Here is a 21,866-nt window from a genome sequence, read left to right as displayed (position 1 = left end):
AATGCTATTTTGCACCACGAACTCAGCTCTATAAAAAATATTTTTCGATTATGAGAAAAAATTTACTTCAGTATATGCAATTAAATGCATGGAATAGGTGGCAAAAATTTCAAAGCCTAACACAATTTAGTTTCTGAGAAAAAGGAACATTAAGTTTTAAAAATATCATTTCGAGATATTGCAATTTAAAGGGGAAAATCATACTTTATCAAAGTAGGTTTACATTTTTTTAAAGCTTATTTTAACTTACTTCTAATATGAGCACGATCAAGAAGTTTTTATCATTAAAAAGGTATTGAAATGGAGTTTCAAAATATATCAAAATATCGAATTTTCGAAAGTATTTAGGATACTGACTCCTCTTAAGAGGTATTCTGAATTACGTTGCCAAGGTGGCGACTTAATTCAGAGTCAGAATCAGTCGAAGCCTCCTTCGACTGATGCGCTGAACGTCTCAGGATTGGAAGCCTGTTGTCGTAGCACGATATATACGATATGGTTTTTCTTTACTAATAATAAAGCGGAACGTCTCTCTGTCTGGATATTTGGATCTCTCTCTGTCTGTATCTCTGTGACGCGCATAGTGCCTGGACCGTTCGGCCGACTTTCATGAAATTTGGCACAGTTTGTAACATAGGGGTGAGCACTAGGGTGAGTCATAGTTATATAGTAAAAAAAAAGTTTCCGATTTCCATCGGGCAGAGCGAGAAAAAGGTGCCAAATGACGTTTTAAGATTATATATAAAGTTTCATTCGAGTTCATTTTCTGCCTCCGGATTGAGTTTGAAAAACCCGTATTTAAAGAAAAAAATCTATTTTCATTAAAAAGCTGAAAAAGAAAATTACTAATACGTATGTGTAACAACTTAAGGTTGTCGAAGTACTGATCATTTATTTACAAAAACGTTTATGATAATCATTTACTTTCAAAGTTAAAAATATTCGTCTTAAAACAGCTTGAAAGTTTTTACTATCTAGTTTTGGCATCAGTTTCCGAGAATCCAGTTGGTTCTTCATTAAAGCTTCTCTTTCTGCACAATGTAGTTGAAACTTATGTCAATTTTAACTGCTTTTTCCACATGGATGCCCATTCCCAAAGAGTGAACCCTCCCCCCCCCCAGAACGAGAGCCCCCCCCACCGAAATTTTTTTTCAAAAATCTGTAAAATCAACTTCTTAAAAATTTTAATGCCGCAGTCTGCGCCATGAACCCTCCTGATGGTGATCACCCCTGCCTTTCAAATAGCCTGTGTTTATGGCAGGCATAGTAAGCAGTTCTTTTTTGCCTAAAAGAAAAAATTTAAAATCTTTTTCAGAGACTGATTTCAGTATTAGTGGATCAGACACATTTTTCCAGTCATTGAGATCAATGTAAGGTTATGCATCAAAGTTAACAACAAGAATGAAAAATTTGTGTTTTGGGAGTCTACTTAGCTGAACACCACACGAGCTTCTAAAATCCAACGTGCAGGGACTGATTTACGGCAGGGCATTCGGGGCACCAAAGGAAAGGGGGCACCAAATTTCTGTCATCATTTTTTTTAGGGACCAGTGTTCGAGGCTTCTAAGTAAAGGGAATAAAAAAATTTTTTCATTTGACTTTTTTTTTATTAATTGAAAGAATATTTGCCAATTGTTGTGGAGAACGATCACTATCGCTATTGAAGAGAATTAAGTGTCCTTTGCGTACTCTCATTTCTGATAGTAAATTATCTTTATTAGCTCTATTATCAATAGAAAGAAGTTTGACCTAAAACTTGATTATGAGGACATTATAGATGAATTTACTACAAGAAAACAAAGGAGAAAACATATAAAGAATCATTGATGCACAGAAAGCACATTATGATTTACCTTTACCATTTGTATCAAAGTTTTTCCATCTGCAACTGTAAAACTTTTTTTAACCTGAAAACCATAAATTTATTTTAGATTTATATTAAACTAGTGGCACTCGCACGGCTTCGCCCGTAATAGAAAAATTAAAGGTCTTTTGTTTCGCTTGTATATTTACAAATAATGTATGGTGAATTTTCTCGCCAATTGGCTTGTACCGACGTTACAGTTCCACGTTATGATAATTTCGTATCTCGCCAAATGGCTTGTGCCCATGTTACGGTTCCACGTTATGATAATTTCGTAATTTATGATAGTTTTTTTCTTAAAAAAACTATCATAAATTACGCCAAATTTCATGAAAATCGGCCGAACGGTTTAGGCGCTATGCGCGTCACAGACATCCAGACATCCTCCGGACAGAGAGACTTTCTGCTTTATTATTAGTAAAGATGATTTCTTTCAAAACATCTTAATTATTAACTTTTTTCTTATGAAATCGGTATTTAAAGTTTTCTTTCTATCAAAATAATATCCAACGCTTACCATCATATTTTTTGTGTGTGGGGGGGGGGGGGGCACCATATTTGTCAGTGCCCGGGGGTGTGTAAATCGGTCCCTGCCAACGGGCTGCCAATTCACGGATGTGCTGCTCCAAGTCTGTCAGCATTCCAAGAAGTTAATTTTTAGGACATACGAAAACACTATTTCTTTCGGATTACGAGATCTATTTTCAATTCAGTGGATAAATACGAATCTAGTTGCTGCGGTTTTGAACAACTGCCGAGCCAATCTGCACATAAAGGGTAACTTTTGATAGCAAACCAGATTGCAGCATAAACTTAGACGACTTATATTGCAAGAACTATTAAATTTTCAGAAGGAGATTCCACTGAAGCACACAAACGTAGAATTCGATTAGCACGAGTTAGCTATAGAACATGAGACATTTTGCTAAGCTTTAGCTCTTGCCAGGGCAGATTTTCGTGCTGTTTTGCGCTGCCTACGGAGCATGTTTTTCTCAATAAAATCTTAAGTGGTGGGGTAAAGTACTGCTGAAGCAATAGCTACTCCAGCCCTGTCGGATACTTTGTATCTATCACATGTCCGTGAAAGCAAATTAAAGTCCACTGTATTGCTTGTAGTAGTAAATTTATCGATACAGTATAAGAGTTTGTAGATTGAAGCTTGTACAGGACCCTCTTGAATTTATCCTCACTGTCCGTATCCGATAGAAGAGATGCGATGAAGTAATGATACTAAAACTGTCTTCACTTTCTGCATGAGGCTGAAGCTGCGATTTCTCTCCCTCTCTCTTTTTTTTCGGACAAATGTAGTCGTTAATGTCTGTGCATTTGCTGTTTGCGAGATGATTTGTCAAACAGCAATTTACTAGCTTGGTAAAATGATTCTGATTATTGAGCAATCACGATTGCTTGTTGCTTTCATTTGACTGTTTTGATGTCCTATCATTTTATTTTCTCACCGCCACCCGCCGCACCATCACCGTGGGACCGGCAGCCTCACGATGCTGCTCCTATAGCGAAAGTCGTCTCCAGGTTGCTTCAATATCCTACACTTACGCGCATACATACACGCACGTGCAAACAAACACATACACACGCATACATACACATACACAAATGCATACATACACCTACACGCATACATAAACACATTCATACACCTACACACATACACAAACACATACACCTACACACATACACAAACACATACACCTACACACATACACAAACACATACACCTACACACACACTCATGCCTACACACACATAGACACAAACACTCATACACACAACTGTCCACACACTCATACCTGCACACAAACACATACACCTACACACATACACAAACACATACACACACATGCATACATACAGACACCTACACATACACACACACGCATACATACAGACACCTACACATACACACACACCTACCCACACACTCATGCCTACACACACATAGACATCCCCCCCCCACCACAAACACTCATACACACAACTGCCCACACACTCATACCTGCACACAGGCACAAACACACACGCCTACATACACACACACACACACACACACACACACTCGTGATTGCGAAAATTATAATTTGAATTTCAGATGTCAAAATTCAAATTAATTTTTAATTTTTTTTCTTGGTTATTTTCAAATAGGATTTCAAAAGACTGCTGCTGCATTTCAAGAGGTAGATTTTTAGCATCTCTTACTCATTTATGTTGAACAGTAGGGCGGGAGCGTTCGACCTAATTCACACATTTCAGCCAATTCTAACACCTAAAATTGCAAGTGTGAATTTAAACCAAAAGTGCAAATTGAAAGTTTGATCACTTGTTTCGGTAAACGAAGTAACATTATTATTGCAATCTTACATGGAACGTATCCTATTCGGGTAAGGGAATCCAAACTTCAAACTCAACCCGGAGGCAAAAAGACTCATCGGAATGGAATAAAATTTCACACATTTTAGTTTGAGACCATTTAGCACCTTTTTAATCCTCTGCCCCTTAACGTTTCGAAAAACAAATATTTTGACTCAGCACTTCGAAGCGATTTTTCGAAAATTCGATTCTGTTCTTTTTTTTTCTTCCAATTTTAAGAACATTTTACCGGGCAAATTATCATAATGTGGAAGAGCAAATTACCAAATTATCATAACGTGGAACAGTAACATGGGCGAGCAAATGAACGTAGCAAATTGGCGGGAAATTCATCATCCATTATTTGTAAATATACAGGCGAACCAAATAACCTTTTAATTTTCTACTACGGGCAAAGCCGTGCGGGTACCGCGCTAGTTAACAATATAATGGTTGCCCGTTGGCTTCTGGCCAGCTCTAATCTAGAGTTTTATAATGGCAGCTTACTAGAACATTCTAAATGCAATGAGTGATGTGGTTTCAGTAAAGTTTGACCTGGTATTCAGTTCAAGGTATATTAGTTCTGTAGTGTATGTTTTAAATATCGTTAATTTGCATTTTATAAAAAATTAAGTTTCATTAAACTGTGGTTGTGTCATAACGCGGGTGTGAAACATGTATGATATGTATTGCAGCAATTTTTTAAATCCTTATTTCTTTATATATATTTCGTTTCAGTTTCCCATGCCCTTCGAAAACGCTGTGGACGTAGGATGTGGACCCGGTCAGAGTACAATCGTTCTGTCTCCATTCTTTCGTTCCGTTCTCGGATGTGACGTCAGTAAAGCTCAAATACACGAAGCGAATGTCGCCAGAAAAGCTTCAAATATTGATTACAAGTAATTTTTCCTGAAATACTTAAAACGTTTCATTTGCGAAAGGTAATGTTTAGTGTCGTATTACATTGCAAAATCTTCAAACGAATACTGCCGTGGGAAGGTGAAGCGTAGTATCTGCAGAAATGAATTTTCGAGATAGGGTAACGCACCAGTAACTGAAATGCTGAAGACATCGCTCAATTTTCTGAGCCTTTTAATGTATTTAGACTTTTTAAACTACTTTTCTCTCATGGCACTGCATCTCATCTAACGTTTAGCTGCTAATAGATCCTCTGAATGAGTTAATTCTATTTTTCTTTGCTCCATTTCGAAAAATGGTCCGACCCCCAGTAACAGACACCGACAGTTCTGATGATACCCAGTAACAGATAGGATGAGGAAAAGATGAGTAATGGATATAATTCCCGTTTTCTCTTTAAAATGAGCAAAAGTTCTTTATTATTAACACGCTTTTATTAGCTTCACCTGTATGTATGTATGTATGTATATATCGTGTGACGGAATCTTGCAGCTCAAATTTCGCCCACTTCCTGCGATCGGATTCTTTTGAAATTTGGCACGCGACCTCAGACCCGATGATAATGCAATATTCTGTAATCAGATTAATTAATTCACTCTTTTAATTGTTAGTTTCCTCCAATTTTAATCAATATTTTGGCATAAATCCAACAATGTGAAAAAGGAAAAATTAAAAAAAATATATATTAAAAAATGCTCGCAAAAATTATTTAAAAATATCTACAAAAAGATTTAATTTTTCTGCATCAGACAAAATTTGTTCCAATGTTCCAAGGTAATTAGAACATGAAATATAATTGTTTTTCACTAATTTCATGCCAAAATTTAGGTGAGCCTTCAATTGGAAATTCATTGCTGATCAGACCATTGTTGAACAAAACTTTTATTCAAATGCATCTCAAATTTTCAAAGTAATGTAGATGTGATTTCCGCAAACATACATCGATGACTCACAGTAGCTTCCCATCGGGGTGCCCTTGTCTCAACTTTAAGATATTACCTCACACTCGTTTTATAAATAATTTCGTCAATTCAACTTTTACGAAAAGAAGTAATTGCAATTTTGCCTGATAATTCTCCAACATAAAACTAAAAAACAGAAAAATAAAATAATAGTTTAAAAAACTAAAAAAAAAAACACGCTTTCGTAGCAAAATGAACTAAAAAGTGAAAAATAATCTTTGGATGATAGTAGTTGACCAATCACTTAATTTTAATGTAATACAAAAAAGCGTGGGGGGCTTCTTATCAGTTGCCTTGAATTTCTTCCACTTGTTGTCTAAGCAAAAATGTAAATAGACAGCACTCCACGATTTTTTGTATTACATTAAAATTAAGTGATTGGTCAACTACTATCATCCAAAGACTATTTTTCATTTTTTAGTTCATTTTGCTACGAAAGCGTGTTTTTTTAGTTTTTTAAACTATTATTTTTTTCTTTGCTCCATTTCGAAAAAATGGTTCGACCCCCAGTAACAGACACCGACAATTCTGATGATACCCAGTAACAGACAGGATGAGGAAAAGATATAATTTTCCTTTTCTCTTTAAAATGAGCAAAAGTTCTTTATTTTTAGATCTAAAACCTTATTAAATGAACAAGAAACTCTACAAATGGTGTCTGTTCATAACCTTCCACCACTGCCTTGTAAACACCAACGGCTCAAAAAAGTCACTTTGATAACACTACATGGTTGCACCGTATTCAAGGATCGCAGCAACTTCAGCTTTACCCGCCTAAAATTCTTATTATTTAAATCCAAACTTATTAATTATGACTGTTTGTTACTGGACCCTTGTCTGGTACTGATGGTGCAGCTACCCTAGTTGAAGAAACGCGTTTTGGATTTCATACCAAAAATTATGAAATGTTACTATTTGACGTCTTTTTCGTGCTTTATTTTCAGAGTAAAACCAAATTAGTAAGCTTGTACAATAAAAGTAGAGTACAACAGAGGACAAAAATGCAAAATAAAAAATACATTAAAAAAACAAAATTGAATTTTTGACAACTTGAATTCAAATTATGTTTTTCGCAATCACGAGTGTGTGTATGTGTGTGTATGTGTAGGCGTGGGTATCTGTGTAGGCGTATGTATGTGTGTAGGCACGGGTATGTGTAGGCATGTATGTGTGTGTGCAGGTGTTTATATGTGTGTGTATGTAGGCATGTGTATGTGTGTGCAGGTGTATATATGTGTGTGTATGTAGGCATGTGTGTGTGTGTGTGTGTGCAGGTGTATATGTGTGTGTGCAGCTGTATATATGTGTGTGTATGTGTGTGCACCCGTATGTGTGTGCAATCGTATATGTGTGCAGGCGTATGTGTGTGTGCAGGCCTATTATGTGTTTGAAGGCGTATGTGTGTGTGTGTATGTGTAGGCATGTGAGCGGAGGATATGGACGCAACCGCCCAGGAGGAGCGGATTGCGGTGGACAGTGCTGCTGATGTAGAACCAGCACCAGAGTAACAGCACCTGCAGGGGCCGGTCAATGGCCGTGCTCGCAGATGCATAGTTTCAATCTTCAAAGGACGTGGACATCATCCAACGGCCAAATGAAAACAATAAGCAATTCGTGATTCCTCAGAAAAAAAAATATTAATTTGAATTTTTGGCATCTTGAATTCAAAATATGTTTTTCGCAATCACGAACGTGTGTGTGTATGTGTGCGCGAGTGTGCTTGTGTAGGCGTATGTGTGTGTGTTTGTGTAGGCGCATGTGTGTGGGTGCGTGTGTATGTGAATGTATGTATGCATGTGTGTGTTAGTGTTGTGTATGCAGTGCTGTGCTTGTACGCGCGTGTGTGTGTGTGTAGACGTTCGTGTGTGTGTGTGTAGGCGTTTGTGTGTGTGTGTGTAGGCATGTGTGTTTGTGTCTGTGTGCAGGCATGAGTGTGTGTATGTGTGTGTAGGAGTGTGTGTGTAGGCGTGTGTGTGTATGCGTGTGTGTGTGTAGGATATGGACGCAACCTGGAGACGGTTTTCGCAAGAGGACGCAGCATCGTGAGGCCGGTCAACGCGACGGTGGTGCTGGCAGACGGAGGTGGCGGGAAAATAAAATCAGCGTAACGCCAAAAACAGTCGAACAATGAGCAATCGTGATTGCTCAAAAAAAAAAAAAAAAAAAGCAAATACAGGCTTCCCTAGTATAACACGGTGTTTCTACAACACGGTTTGGATATTACACGGTACGAAACTTGAATTTAAAAGCTTCATGGTTTTGATACAACACGAATGTTATATTTATAAAAGATGGAATTTCGTTTTTGATTTAATACATTCTATTAATTTTTGCTAATAACTCTAATACTTTACTTTGTTTTTATGAAACTTGGTTTCGATACAACACGGTACACATCCCTTGATTTACATTTTTTTAAGTCTCGTATAACACGGTTTCGATATAACATGATACATCTTACAATGATTTTTCTCATGCACATACATAATTAGAATTAAAAATAAGTTAAAATGTTATTTTTAAAAATGTCTCGTATAACATGGTTTCGATACTACACAGAACGAATTAACCGTGTTATACGAGGGACGCCTGTACTGTGCTTTACCTTTCTACAACGGAATAAGAATATAATGTGATTGCAATGTTACTTTTTTTTTTTTTTTTTTGCTCATTATTGCTTTTTTCAAAGATTCCCCCCCCCCCCCCTCCCATCATATACTTGTTATCTTAGAGCAGGGATTAGTAACATGAGCGAGCAAATCCAATACCGTCCAATACAGAAAAAGAACCATCTATATATATAAAAATGAATGTTTGTCTGTATGTCATTCATGAACTCAAAAACTACCCGGCAGATTTGGCTGAAACTTTTCACCGTTTGTTATTTTTGGTACTGGGAATGTTTATAGACCAGTTCGAAAAAAATCCGATCGACAGTTCCTTTTTCATTCCAATTTAAGTCACAATCCATTGGATAAATACGAATAAAATGATCGGTTGCCGAAATTAATTCGCGTGAAAGATCTCATTGATTAGAAGTTAGCTGTTGCCATTTTTCTTGAGTTTGAACAAATAAATTCTTTCTTTATTGTTTTATGGCTTTTCATGCAACGGGGGGATTTAAAACTTTTTCTATTTGATATTTTTAGCGATGGATTGATCTTGCAAACGGCGTGAGTACAAAATTTGAGTATAGTCACGGCTTCACATGATACCTGGACCGATTATTATGAAAATTGCTATATATATGTATTTTTCCACGGAGAAGGTGCATAATATGCTCATTGAAGCCACTCGCCACCAGGTGGCACTGCAGAGTAGCAACTTCTGCCCCGTTCAACCGATTGTCATGAATATCAGTATAATGATGTATTTTTTTGTTGGCGTAGCAACGCGCGTCGGGTACAGCTAGTAAGTACCCAATGAAATACACCGCCAGCTCAGTCATTTCCGGCCGAGGACTGCAGTTTCGTGCTTATTAGCACTCATCTGCCCGGCATAGGAAAGTGACTGAGCTGGAGATGGAAAACCTCCTAAGGAAGCCAAGAGTGCCAAACAAACTGGTAGTTAATATAGAATTAGCACTGACCAGACGAGTGACCGAAGCAATGGTTCGGTTCAACTCGAATATTGAAGGCGAGGCAAGGTATATTCAGTAAATAAGCGCCCAATAGCCAGGGCTAAAGCAGAAATACGTGAAATACACAACCAGCTCAGTCATTTCCAGCCGAGGAAGACAGTTTCGTGCTGAAACTGCGGTAATTTTCTGACTGTGCGGTAATTTACTGAACATACCAAATGGTTGAAACGTTTTGCATGGAAACTGGTAAAAGATGTCTGATTGCTTCCACTATTTTACTTGAAATGCTATCATCACTAGAGCAGCCAGAAATATTTTCTGGAGAAGGTTTTTTGATCAAAAATACCTTCTGGAGGTTTCTTTTTCTTTTTTTTTTTTGATGACCTTCTGGAGGGTGTTTTTGATGAAAAATGTCTTCTGAAAGGGATTTTTTGATCAAAAATACCTCCTGAAAAGGGATGTTTTGATCAAAAAACCTTTTGAAAGGGTTTTTTGATCAAAACAGTCCTTTAATATGAAAGAACTACTGTATTAGAGTTAGAATTTATGTTGAAACTAATGGCTCTGAGGGGGGGTCACCACCAAAACTCCCCTTTGCTGCACCACTGGCTATCATACAACTTTGGATTCTTGCTTCGAGAATAGAGAGCTTCATTCTCTCTACATTTTATCTTTTCACAATGCTCGTTATTGTATTTTTTATATGTTCAAACAATCTTAAAAAAATAAAGTGACACTTTTGAAGAATTTTTACGCTTTTAGAAAAAAAAAAAAAAAAAAAACCTTTTCTGTTGCAGGATATCTCGGGCAGAATCTTTGCCTGTGCCAGATGAATCCGTGCAACTTTTAACGGCTAGCACCTGCTTCCATTGGCTAGATGCTATTGCTTTCTTCAAAGAAGCCAAGCGAGTCCTGGTACCTGGTGGAACACTTGCAATTTATTCCAGTTACGTCAGCTATCCAGTGGTTGGAGAAGAAGGAAAGGACTTATACTTACGACAAATTACAGATAAGGTATTTTAGAAGCCGTTATTTCCACTTTTGAATAATTGAACTTCAAATATTTCATCTTAGTTACTTGTAAAAGTCGCCAAAAGGTTACTTTACATCGTTTTTATAACCTTAACAAATTTGTTTTGATTTCCTTTACAGCTTCTGCACACTGATTTGAAACCCTATCGTTCGCCAGAATCCCAAGAAGTTTTCGCTCACTACGAAAATGTTCATTTCCCATTTCATGATGTCACCCGGTAAGTTTTTTTCATCCTCATACATATACAGTTGGACCATCGATTACACGGAAAGGCTAATATCCGGTTTATAGGCGGAAATTTACGTATTTATTAGTTTATAGGGATGTTAGTTGGTTTGTTTCAGATGTGCACTTTTGCATCTCTATTATTTAACCTTAGTTTTGTAAAAATGAAAATTTGCTCGCAGCAACATTTTTTAAAACTAAAGTAGATTCGATCTCTATTCTCACGACAAAAGTTAACTGGTTTATTTATTCACCTCAAAGTTTTGAGCTTACCATTTTGCTTTCACGTTCCTGAACGAAATGAAAATATTTTATTTTCTTTTTGTTGTTTCCATGGTAACTATCTTTGTTTCCCCTTACTTTATTTCTGAGAATGCAATAAATGAATAAAAAACTAGTGACATTATAAAACGTGTGTATCAATATCCCATCGCTATTTTCCCACCTTCCCTGCTAGATTGAATCAGATGGAATCGTCTTTACTTGGCAGATTGCCAGATTACATACAATCCGTGGTCAAACAGTAATAGCCGAAGATCGAGTAACCCGCGAGTTTCAACAATGAAACTCGCGCCACGGAATGATAATTTGATAATATGTTTTGGTAATGTTTGACATGCAGGGAAAGGCTTTATTGTGACAAGGCTGAACTCGATCCGGTCACTTAACTGTTTTACTGGTAAGACAGTCATTTTAGGGGAATGAAGAAACGAAAAAATGGTCAACAATGAACGCTACGGGCCGTGGTAGCCCGATCGGTAGAGTGTCGGATTCGGAGCCGGAGGGTCCTGAGTTCGAACCTCGATGGTCGAAGACCCACCGTCGTCATTAAAGGGGACTGGGCGACGTTAAATATGCTCGTGGTCTCAATGTCCTCCAAGTGAAACGATACATCTGGGGGTGCTAGCACCAGGTAGCTATTAGCTCCTGGACTAGTTCTAAATTCACATTAACTGTTCGATCCGGTGATGGTCTGTCGGTATATAAAATAATGGAGGCAAGGCACTTAGTATGCAGTCCTCGACATAAATACAGTTGAAGTCAGTTGTGACTCTGAATAGGAATAGGAATAGGATGAACGCTACCTACTGGAGTTTAGGATTAATCCACTGGAGTGAGGGTTACAATCAGGACCTGATCACCAAAAAGGCTCAGGAAACTTGAGTTACCCTCAGAATTAACAGGGGACACAAAAATCACTTTAAAATTTCAGTTTCTGCCTTTGAATGTATTTTTAAAAGTATTCAAGCATTAGAACTCACTAAATAAGAATTTTGGAAGAATTTTGAAAAGTGAGGACACAGTTCATAAAATTTGGTAGCAAGCTATTTTCATGCGTGGAATTTGCCCCAATGTGCTAGCTACAATATACTTTTATCACACTTGATGCGTTTTATGAAGTGATAAATCTGAAACAACAACTACAATCCCAAAAACAACAACTACAATCCCAAAAACAACAACTGTTGCAAGCTTTTGCTTTATTTTCCCGTCCTTTAAGAGTTTAAGTTTTTGTTTGGCAACAGTGGATATGTTTTGTTAGAACAGCTAAGTTTTGATTTGAAATGTTTTAAGTAGTGTATTAAGAAATTTTACAAGAAATATTAAGAAATAAAAGTATATGAATGGGCAAAGTGGTGTACACTTAATGTCGTATCTAACATGTGATGACCCGGACGTGATTTTAAAGAAGGTCAGTACTTTTTTTAAGGAATATCTGATTGAAAAACTTTAGTTTTTGTTTTGCAATGGAAAATCTTGTCAAGAAACGATCTCCGTTACGAACATCCACTATAATATTAAAATCTGTTCGCGTCCGTCTGTCTGTCTGTCTGTCTGTCTGTCTGTCTGAAGATCGATCTCCTCGAGAACCGCTGCGAATCGAGAGTCGAACGAGATACCGATCAATTCGAAATTTTCCAAAGAAAACAATAGAACCAATTTCGTAATTGTGCGACTTTAATTAGCGGAGATATTAATTAAAACGTTAATTAACATAACGTTATTCAGGAATTTTTATTTCTTTCCTGTTGCCATTTTGCGTATGAGCAAATAAAATTCTAATAATTGTTTTAAAAGAGATTATTTGGCTGCTGTCCAAATCTTAAAACGTTTCCATCCAGAATTTCATTTCAAATTAGTCTGAAATTGGTTGCTCTATTCGGATATAGCCTTTATTATATCGTCTGTCCTTTTTTTATTTTTTACATTCAACGTTCTTAACTCTTTTCCTCATATAAAAGTTGTTTCTTTAGCTATGTTTATTGATTGTAGTGTAAGTTTATCATTCACCGGCCTCATATTTTGATACATTTAGGATGTGTGACTATTTATGTTTATTTTGTTAAACTTTTTCCCGTTACATGGGTGAGTTTTCGAATTGCAATAACTTTCTTTTTCTTTCCTGTTTCTATTTTTGAAATACAGTTTGTATCGTTAAAAGAACATGTTAAATCAAGATTGTTTGGATTTCTTTAAGTGAAACAGAGTTGAACAAAAAAATTGTTTTTAAGGATTTTAACTGAAGCTATCTTGGAATCTGATGACTTGGTATTTAATTAATGCTTATTGGTATTTATTTAGTCTTGGTGCTTTAGTTTCACGTAATCTATCAAAATGTGTGTGTCATTTTAAGTAGAAAGATGATCGTAATTGTACATAAATATTTCAGATATAGTCTATCAGATTTAATTCAGTTTAAAGTGACCAGAGATTATAGTTGATAATGCATATATTTTCATCTTTTGTGCTAATTGAAAATACTCATAACTTGTATATCATTGATAACTATGATTAACGTTAAAGAGATTTTTGACAAAAATATGCTCTACTGGTGTTTTACAAACCTTGCATTACGCGTATTTATTTACTTCTTATCGCTTTAGAAACTGATGTCAGAGTAATACAAAAACATCAATTGGACATCTCTTTCATTTTTTAAGTAGCCCGTGCAACGCCGGGCACGCAGGCTAGTCTTTTACTAAGACATATAAGAATTTAATGGCCATGTTTGAGGATGAAAATATTGCAATAAGTGATCTTAAGAGTAAATTAGCTACTTTAGAACGCATTAATGCTGGTTTAATAACTCTTGACAACGAAATTTTAGAACTTACGTTAAATGCACGTCACAAGTTACGTTTCAGAAATTACGCTAAACACTTAATGTCGTATCTAACAACAACAATCCCTCATCTGTTGTGAATGGGAGTACAAAAATGTGCAGTATACAGAAGTTCAATGTGTCCGGACGGAGGGGGAGGGGGGGAATAAACTTCAATTGGAAGTCTTCTACGCCGTTTTTGGAAATAATACATATGAGACAGTGAGAGACAAAGGGATGCAAGAGGACATTTTGAAGTTTTGTGTAAAACGCGTTTAAAGATCAGATCCTAGGTAGGCTTTCACTGAAATTGTTTTCTAAATCAAGTTGTATACCGGAACCTACCAGGGCTACTAGTACAGTCAAGCCCGCTTATTAGAATATCGTTTTAAAGAATATCCCGCTTAATGTAATACAATATGAATGCACCAAACCAATGTAATGTGTTATTTAGATCCCGGTTATTGAAATATCCCGCTTATTAGAATATTCTTTCGTGGCAAAATGGCTATTCCATTAAGCGGGTTCGACTGTACTATATCTTGCCCCAAGACGGAGGAGGGGTTCACTTACCATTTGGGAACTACTTTGATATACCCCCCCCCCTCCCCAAATCGGAAATTTGGCGACTTTTTTTGTTTTTGTTGACACAAAACTTTGTTCCCACAAAAATTGTTGCCACAAAACTTTAAAAAAAACTCAAAAAATGGTACAAAATACAAGAAAATACTAAATTTGGCAACAGCAAAAACCTAAAAGCTGAAAAAACCTAAATTGGCAACACCAAAATAAGAAACAGCAACCCTAAAAAAGTCCGTAGGAAATGCCAGATTTGGCGCGTAATTTTTGGGGGTGTATATCAAAGTTATACCAACATTTGTACTGGTTATCTCTAAATTTTTAATTTTGCCACTTGCATCCTTTTGCACATCACTGCCTCATACAGCATTAGCGAGTTTTGTTTTAATCTGCATAGTTTTAGAAAATATATACAGTCAAGCCCGCTTATTAGAATATCGTTTTAAAGAATATCCCGCTTAATGTAATACAATATCAATGCCCCAAACCAATGTAATGTGTTATTTAGATCCCGGTTATTGGAACATCCCGCTTATTAGAATATTCTTTCGTGGCAAAATGGCTATTCCATTAAGCGGGTTCGACTGTACTATATCTGGCCCCAAGATGGAGGAGGGGTTCACCTACCCTTTGTACTGGTTATCTCCAAATTTTCAATTTTGCCACTTGCATTCCTTTGCTTCTCACTGCCTCATATACTGCCGTGTGCAGGTAAACGGCAGTATCTGCAGAAATGCGTTTTCGAGATATTTGAAGAAACGCGTTTTGGATTCAATACAAACAATAGGGAAATGTTGGAATGAGACGTCTTTTTCGCGCCTTTTTTTCAGCGGAAACCAAATAAGCGAGCTTGTACAATAAAGATAACGTACAATAGATGACAAAAATGCAAAAAAATGAAAAATGATAAATTTTCAGTTACTGCCCTTTACCTGCACGCGGCAGTATAGCATTAGCGAGTTTTGTTTTAATCTGCATAGTTTTAGAAAATACAGTGGCTCCCAAAAGTGTTCGTACACTTTGAAACTTTTTAGTAAAACCAAAATAACTCGAAACTGAATTCGAATATGAAGTCCAATATTTTTTCACATCATTCCTATGTCATTTTAAATACAACCCATTGGTTTTTTTCAAAATATTGAAGGGTCTTCTTTTTGAAATTTGTAAAAAAACGAAGAGACAGAGAAATAACATGCCACAAAAGTCATCGTACACTCAAGTATTTTCGAATAAATTCATGATTAAAATTATCATATGCCGTTTTATTAATATTTTTGCATTGTGTTGACCCTTATAAGTCATTTGGCTTTAATTTTTCGTTTATTTATTCCTTAATATTGTGCTTATTACTATAAAATGGCTGGTATTCGTAAAAAACCGCAAACACCATTCGAAATTTGAATTTTTTCCCATAGTAGCGGTCAATTGGTTTGAAATGTCTCTAATATAGTTAATTCATTTGTTTGTATAGTAAAATGCTTGATAAAATGCTTTAAAGAAAGGAATCGGACCGAAAACAAGGTAAGAAAAGGTCAACCGGCAAAGTTGACAAAACGTGATCGGAGATTTAAAGTTAAAAAAATTATGAAAAATACATATTTGAGTGCTGTAAAAGTTTGTACAGAGTTAAAAGAAAAATTCTACGTTTAATTTTCACCTCAAATTTTTCACCGAGTTCTCTGATTAACTGGATTAAATGGGACTTCTCCCTCAGAAATTTTCTTGGTCGTGCGTAAAACAGAAAGCTTACGCTTTTCGTCGCAAAATCAATGATAAATAAGCTCAAAACGTTTTAGAATTACATCTTACTTACAGATATAAATGAATTCAACATTTTTGGTTAAATTGTTGTATAATTGTAAGTAGAAGAAAAAAAATAGGAACTTAATCTTAAGTACTTAGTTGGATCAGTTAATCAGGACGGTGGAGGTGTTCTAGTGTGAGGGTGCATATCAGCATCAGGACTTGGTAGTTTGGAATTTTTTGATGAAATAATGAATCATGCAATTCCTTTAAATATTTTAAAAACCAATTTTAAACTCTTGGCTAAAAATATGGTTATCGGAAACAACTTTGTTTTTTTTTTCATCAAGATAACGATAAGAAGCAAACGGTTTTCAATGTTTATGTCTAGTGCCTCAAAAATTGTCCTAAAGTTTAGAAAGAAACCCTTCAGTCTCCATACTCGATCTTAATGTAATATATTTACAGATATCTGGAGGCTAGATTATACGAAAATACGGCTTTGAAACGAAAATAGAGCTGGAAACAGTATAGGACTCGATGCGTGGTTGAACATTTATTTAGAAATTACGCAAAAAAAAAAAAAAAAAAAAGAAAAAAAAAAAAGAAATCTATTCCCAGACGTTTAAAAGGTGTTATTGATACTGCATGATATTCTACTACTTGATAACTTAATAAAAAGTTAGATTATTCAATAATATATAGGCATTTTTTCTTAGGCAAAAATTTGGTTATTAGAAATAACTTTGTTTTTTTATCAAGATAGCGATAAGAAGCACACGGTTTTCAACGTTTGCGTCTAGTGCCTCGAAAATTGTCTTGAAGTTTAGAAAATACCCCCTCAATCTCCAGATTTGAACTTAATGTAACATATTTAGAGATATTTGGAGGCTGGATTACGAAAATACGGCATAAAAACGAAAAAAGAGCTAGAATTAGTAAGACTCGAAGTGTGTTCGAACGCTTACTCAAAAATTACGCAAAAGAAAAAAGAAAGAAAATGATGAAATCTATTCTCAGACGTTTAAAAGATGTTATGAATACTGTATGATATTCTACAAATTAATAACTTAATCAAAAGTTAGATTATTCAATAATATATAGACATTTTTTAAAGTGTACGAAGACTTTGTGAGATAAAATTTCCGGCACTTTTTGGTTTTTGATTTTTAAAAAATTAAGTTTTAATGTTTTTTAAAAACTTTTCATGTAGTTTTGTTGAAAATTGATCACAGATCTTATAATTAAATACCTATTCCGAAATATTAATTCTAACCAATGGATTGGGGCCTATTTCGTTGAAAGTCGTAGGTGTACGAACACTTTTGGGAGCCACTGTATATACTGAAAACAAAAGAGGGGAGGGTGCTGAAATGACTTAGCTTCCCTGACTTCAGAGGTTAATCGGGCCCTGGTTACAGTTTCAACTGTCAAAATATCACCAAACAGAAAATGGCTTGGTTAAATGTAGAAAAAATTTTCCCCCGTCATACCTTGATGGGCGACGCTCTAGACTCGACGTTAAATCCCGGTTATATCACAAATTTGCCATTTCAACTGCGCTTGCGCGGACTTAGCTGATTTCAAAAATCTTGCTAAAATTAATTACAAACATTTTAAATGTGTTAATAAATATGAGATGGCAACAGATAAAAATTAGAAATCACAAAGCTTTCTCTGATTTAATTTTTAGGCCTCGCTAAAGATTGCATTTTGATTCTTAATTACTAATGGATTCGGTGTCTGATTTTTCTATCAAATTTTTAACCTGTGAAGGGCAGAATTGCAGCATCACTTCTAATGTAAAGCCGAACTCTCAACCTAAATAAAAATGTATAATACTAAGCTGTTGACGCCTAACGTAAAATATCCGCAAAAGACGGATATCTGTACTCATATTCCAATCATTTTTGAAGTACACAACGTGTTTTACGTTTATGTTCAATAAATTTTTCCAAACCAATAAAAAAAGGACATTTTTCTCTTAACATTATAAAGGTTATCAGTTATTCATATCCGTAGTTTCATATAAAATATCACGAAACCACTGTGAAAATATTCTAATCGTATTCATTAATTTGTTGGGACTCTAGCTCAGCCTAAATATAAACAAGCAACACGAAATCTTAAAATAGAAAGCCCAAAACCCTTAGTCCGCGCGCAAGCGCAGTTGAAATGGCAAATTTGTGATAACCGGGATTTAACGTCTAGTTACGCACTAGTATGTTAATATAACTAATAGCACTATAAGAAAGGGTGCCATCTATGTAAATCTCTCTCTTTTTTTTCCGTGATGAAAGGGAGATTCGGGGCATAAATGCATGAAGAAACTCTAAAATGTATAAATCTGAATATTGTATATTATTTATGATTACAGTAGACCCCAGTTTTACGCGTAGATTACGTTAGATTACGTTCCACGGAAATGCCACGTAAATCGAAATCTCGTAAATTAAGACTTAACAGTAGTGTTAAAATAAGAGTTAGGTTTCATAGACAAAAAAAAAAAAAAAAAAAAAATCTTCATTCTAGTGATAGATTCCTTTTTGCAATAAGTTTAAAGTGTACTTATTTCTATATACATATGTCAGGGGTGCCCACCTAGGGTGGTCATGGCGCAGACTGCGCCATTAAAATTTTTCGATTGGGGCTGTTTTTAGGAGTATTTTCCATTTTTTGGAGGGGGGAGGGACTCTTGCTTTTGAAGAGGCCTTTGCGATATTTAAGGGGGATGCACCCTTTCTCTTTGGGGGGTGGGCACCCCTGCATATGTACAACGTGTATAAGAAAAACATTAATTGACTTAGCGTTTATAAAAAACAATAAGCTGGTTATAACATTCTTTTGGCAGCCATCATTTTTTTTTCTCTGTTGTTCTTTGTGGGGCATGAACGCATCCATAATCACTTGCGCCATTTCCATGACTGGATCTTCCTTCACTAACAAATCAGAAAGATCATTTGCCATCGGCAAGGAATGGCTCAAAATTTTCAATGTGAAAGCTTTTTGTTGTGTCTCATCGATGTCGGTATCGTTCTCCTATGTTACTTCTAAAAGCTCTTCTTTGAGCTGGGAATTGCTTGAGTTTAATAATTTTACTTCTAGAAAGAGCGCTGGAACCAATCGCAATAAAATGTTTACAGCGGCCGAAGCTCGCTTATTAGCACGCCAAAATGCAGTTTGTTATGTGTTATCTGCGATCTCAAAAGTTTGGAGTTCGAACGAGGGAAAAAATTTACCAGTTTGAAATGCGCATCCCTTCACGTTAAATAAAAAATCATCCGCGTAAAATAAAATTAAAGTGTCAAATCTTAAAACTACGTAAGAAAAAAACAAAGAAAAAAAAACGTAAAATGTTGATCAATTTCATACATTCAAGATGACTTTGGTCCACACTTATATATGATCTTTAACATAAACATCCTCATATATATATCTATACATATAATTAAAAAAAAAACAAGATGTTTGTGTGTGTGTGTTTGTGGCGCGCATCCTGGGAAAACGGTAAGGCCTAGAAAGATGAAATTTGGTACACAGGTGCAGTTTTTGCCGAAAATGTGCACCTCGGGCTTCGATTTTCGATATTTTAATTAGAAAAAAAGTTATTTAATGTTTTGTGTGTTTTTTTGCACTTTTTAGTACTTTTTGCCTCGCAGACCCCGAACCAATCGCACCACACAAATATTTTTTGTACTATAGTGTAGGAAATTTAATTTTAAATATGATGAATGAAAAAATTGTGAAGATAGAGCAATTTTTGTATTTTTTATGAATTTTTGAAAAAACCTGTATTTTGCATTTTTTTCTGGGTTTATTTTTTTTCGAAACCCATCCTGCAAATAGTATTGAACCCTCAATTCTAAAATTTTAGTTGGTAACAGTAAAAGTATTCTGCCCCCTTCAGAAGAAAAAAGTTTTTAAAAATACGCAATAGTTCTTTTTTTACAATTTTTTTAATTGCAGAACACAACGCGAGCTGTTCGCTTGCCGGCTGAGTTCCGAACTTACCTCATCACGTGATCCAACTGAAATCGTTTACCTTCTCTTCACTTTTTTTTTTAAAATCTTTTTGCAAGCACTACTTTTTGAACACTACGGGGGAACATAGAGCCTTTTTTTTTGCGGGCTATTTTGATTAAATAAATAAAGTCCGCGATTTTTTGCATGAACTTTGTTTTTGTTACGGATTGGCGGTTAGGTTAGGTAGATACAGAGATAGATAGAGGTTGAGTGCGGACAAAAAATGTGTTTGTTTTCGAATTAATACTTATATAAATAAAAAAAGATTGTACTGTCAGGAGGTAGATATGCACAGATCGTATTGATTGACAGATAGACAAATATAGAGGTCGATATAGTAGATGGACAGTAAGAAAGAGGCATGCCCGTCATTTAAGGAATTTCAACGGGGTGTCAGTGCCCCCCCCCCCACACACACCATTACTTTGAAAAAAACAAGGCTTTCACATAAAAGTGGAAATGCTTTTTGTTATTTTTCGACAAAATTTGCATGAAGAGTACGTCGTTTGTGTCTCCCCTCCCCCTCCTTAAAAAATATTCCAAACGACGGAACTGGAGATAGATCTAGAAAATATTTTATTCAAACTACTAATGATATAGATAGATATAGATTGATTGATACCACCACGAAATTTGTTTAAGCAGCCGCCGAAGGCGGCAACATCGGCGCAAAAAGGCGAATGATAATATTGATATATAGGGAAAAACATTGATTAATACCGTCGCTAAATTGTGTAAGCAGCCGAGGCGAATGGCGTAAAAAGGCGGACCAGCTGGTCGCCGCAGGCGGCTAGTATATAATAGCCAATGTTCGAGTAACGCTCCTGACGTAATCAACAATGAAACTCGCTCCATGGCATGATAGTTTAATAATATGTTGTGGTAGCGTTTAACATGCAGGAAAAGACTTTATTGTGACAAGGCTGAACTCGATCCGTTAACTTAACTGTTTTACTGGTGAGACTGTGTCATTGCAGGGGAATGACGAAACGAAAAGGTGGTCAACAATGAACGCCATTCACTTGAATTTAGGGTTAATTCACTGGAGTTAGGGTTAAAATTTCAACTATCAAAGTAACTGGCTATTGCTTCCTTCAAATATAGAAGCAATATTCAGCCGTCATACCTTGACGGGCGATTTCCTAGCTCTATAAGTGTGCATTTATTGGCAGAAAATTGCAAATATTGATCTGCTCTCATGTCAACAGCTTTTTTACTTTCTTTTCCAAAAAGGAAGTATTGTATTTGCGAAAAAAATTTCGCTCAAAATTCGGCATTAATTTACATTTTTCTCACCCCCGAATTAATGTTGAGTTTTTTTTTTTTTTTTTTTCAACCCGACCACACGCGGATAAGTGCCTAAGAACGTATAAACACCCGAAATATCCATTTTGACATTCCCCGAGTTAATTACAACGACTTTTCTCGTGACTTCCGTATGTACGTATGTGCGTATGTATGTCGCATAACTC

At 35.8% G+C, this 21,866-nt stretch overlaps 1 protein-coding gene across 1 annotated transcript in view; it reads left to right on the top strand.

Annotated features, from left to right (window-relative positions):
- The window catches only part of LOC129225242 (putative methyltransferase DDB_G0268948), a 50,314-nt gene that overhangs the window by 13,900 nt on the left and 14,548 nt on the right, over positions 1 to 21,866 (top strand). Inside the window, exons 2-4 of the mRNA XM_054859817.1 lie at positions 4,967 to 5,127; positions 10,486 to 10,702; positions 10,841 to 10,938. Coding sequence (XP_054715792.1) covers positions 4,967 to 5,127; positions 10,486 to 10,702; positions 10,841 to 10,938 — 476 coding nt within the window. The remainder of the gene's footprint in view (positions 1 to 4,966; positions 5,128 to 10,485; positions 10,703 to 10,840; positions 10,939 to 21,866) is intronic.

Source organism: Uloborus diversus, chromosome 6, assembly GCF_026930045.1.
Source record: "Uloborus diversus isolate 005 chromosome 6, Udiv.v.3.1, whole genome shotgun sequence".
NCBI classification, from domain to species: Eukaryota; Metazoa; Arthropoda; class Arachnida; order Araneae; family Uloboridae; genus Uloborus; species Uloborus diversus.
The sequence above is the reverse complement of the archived record's forward strand: the minus strand, read 5'-3'. Positions and strand labels throughout refer to the sequence as shown.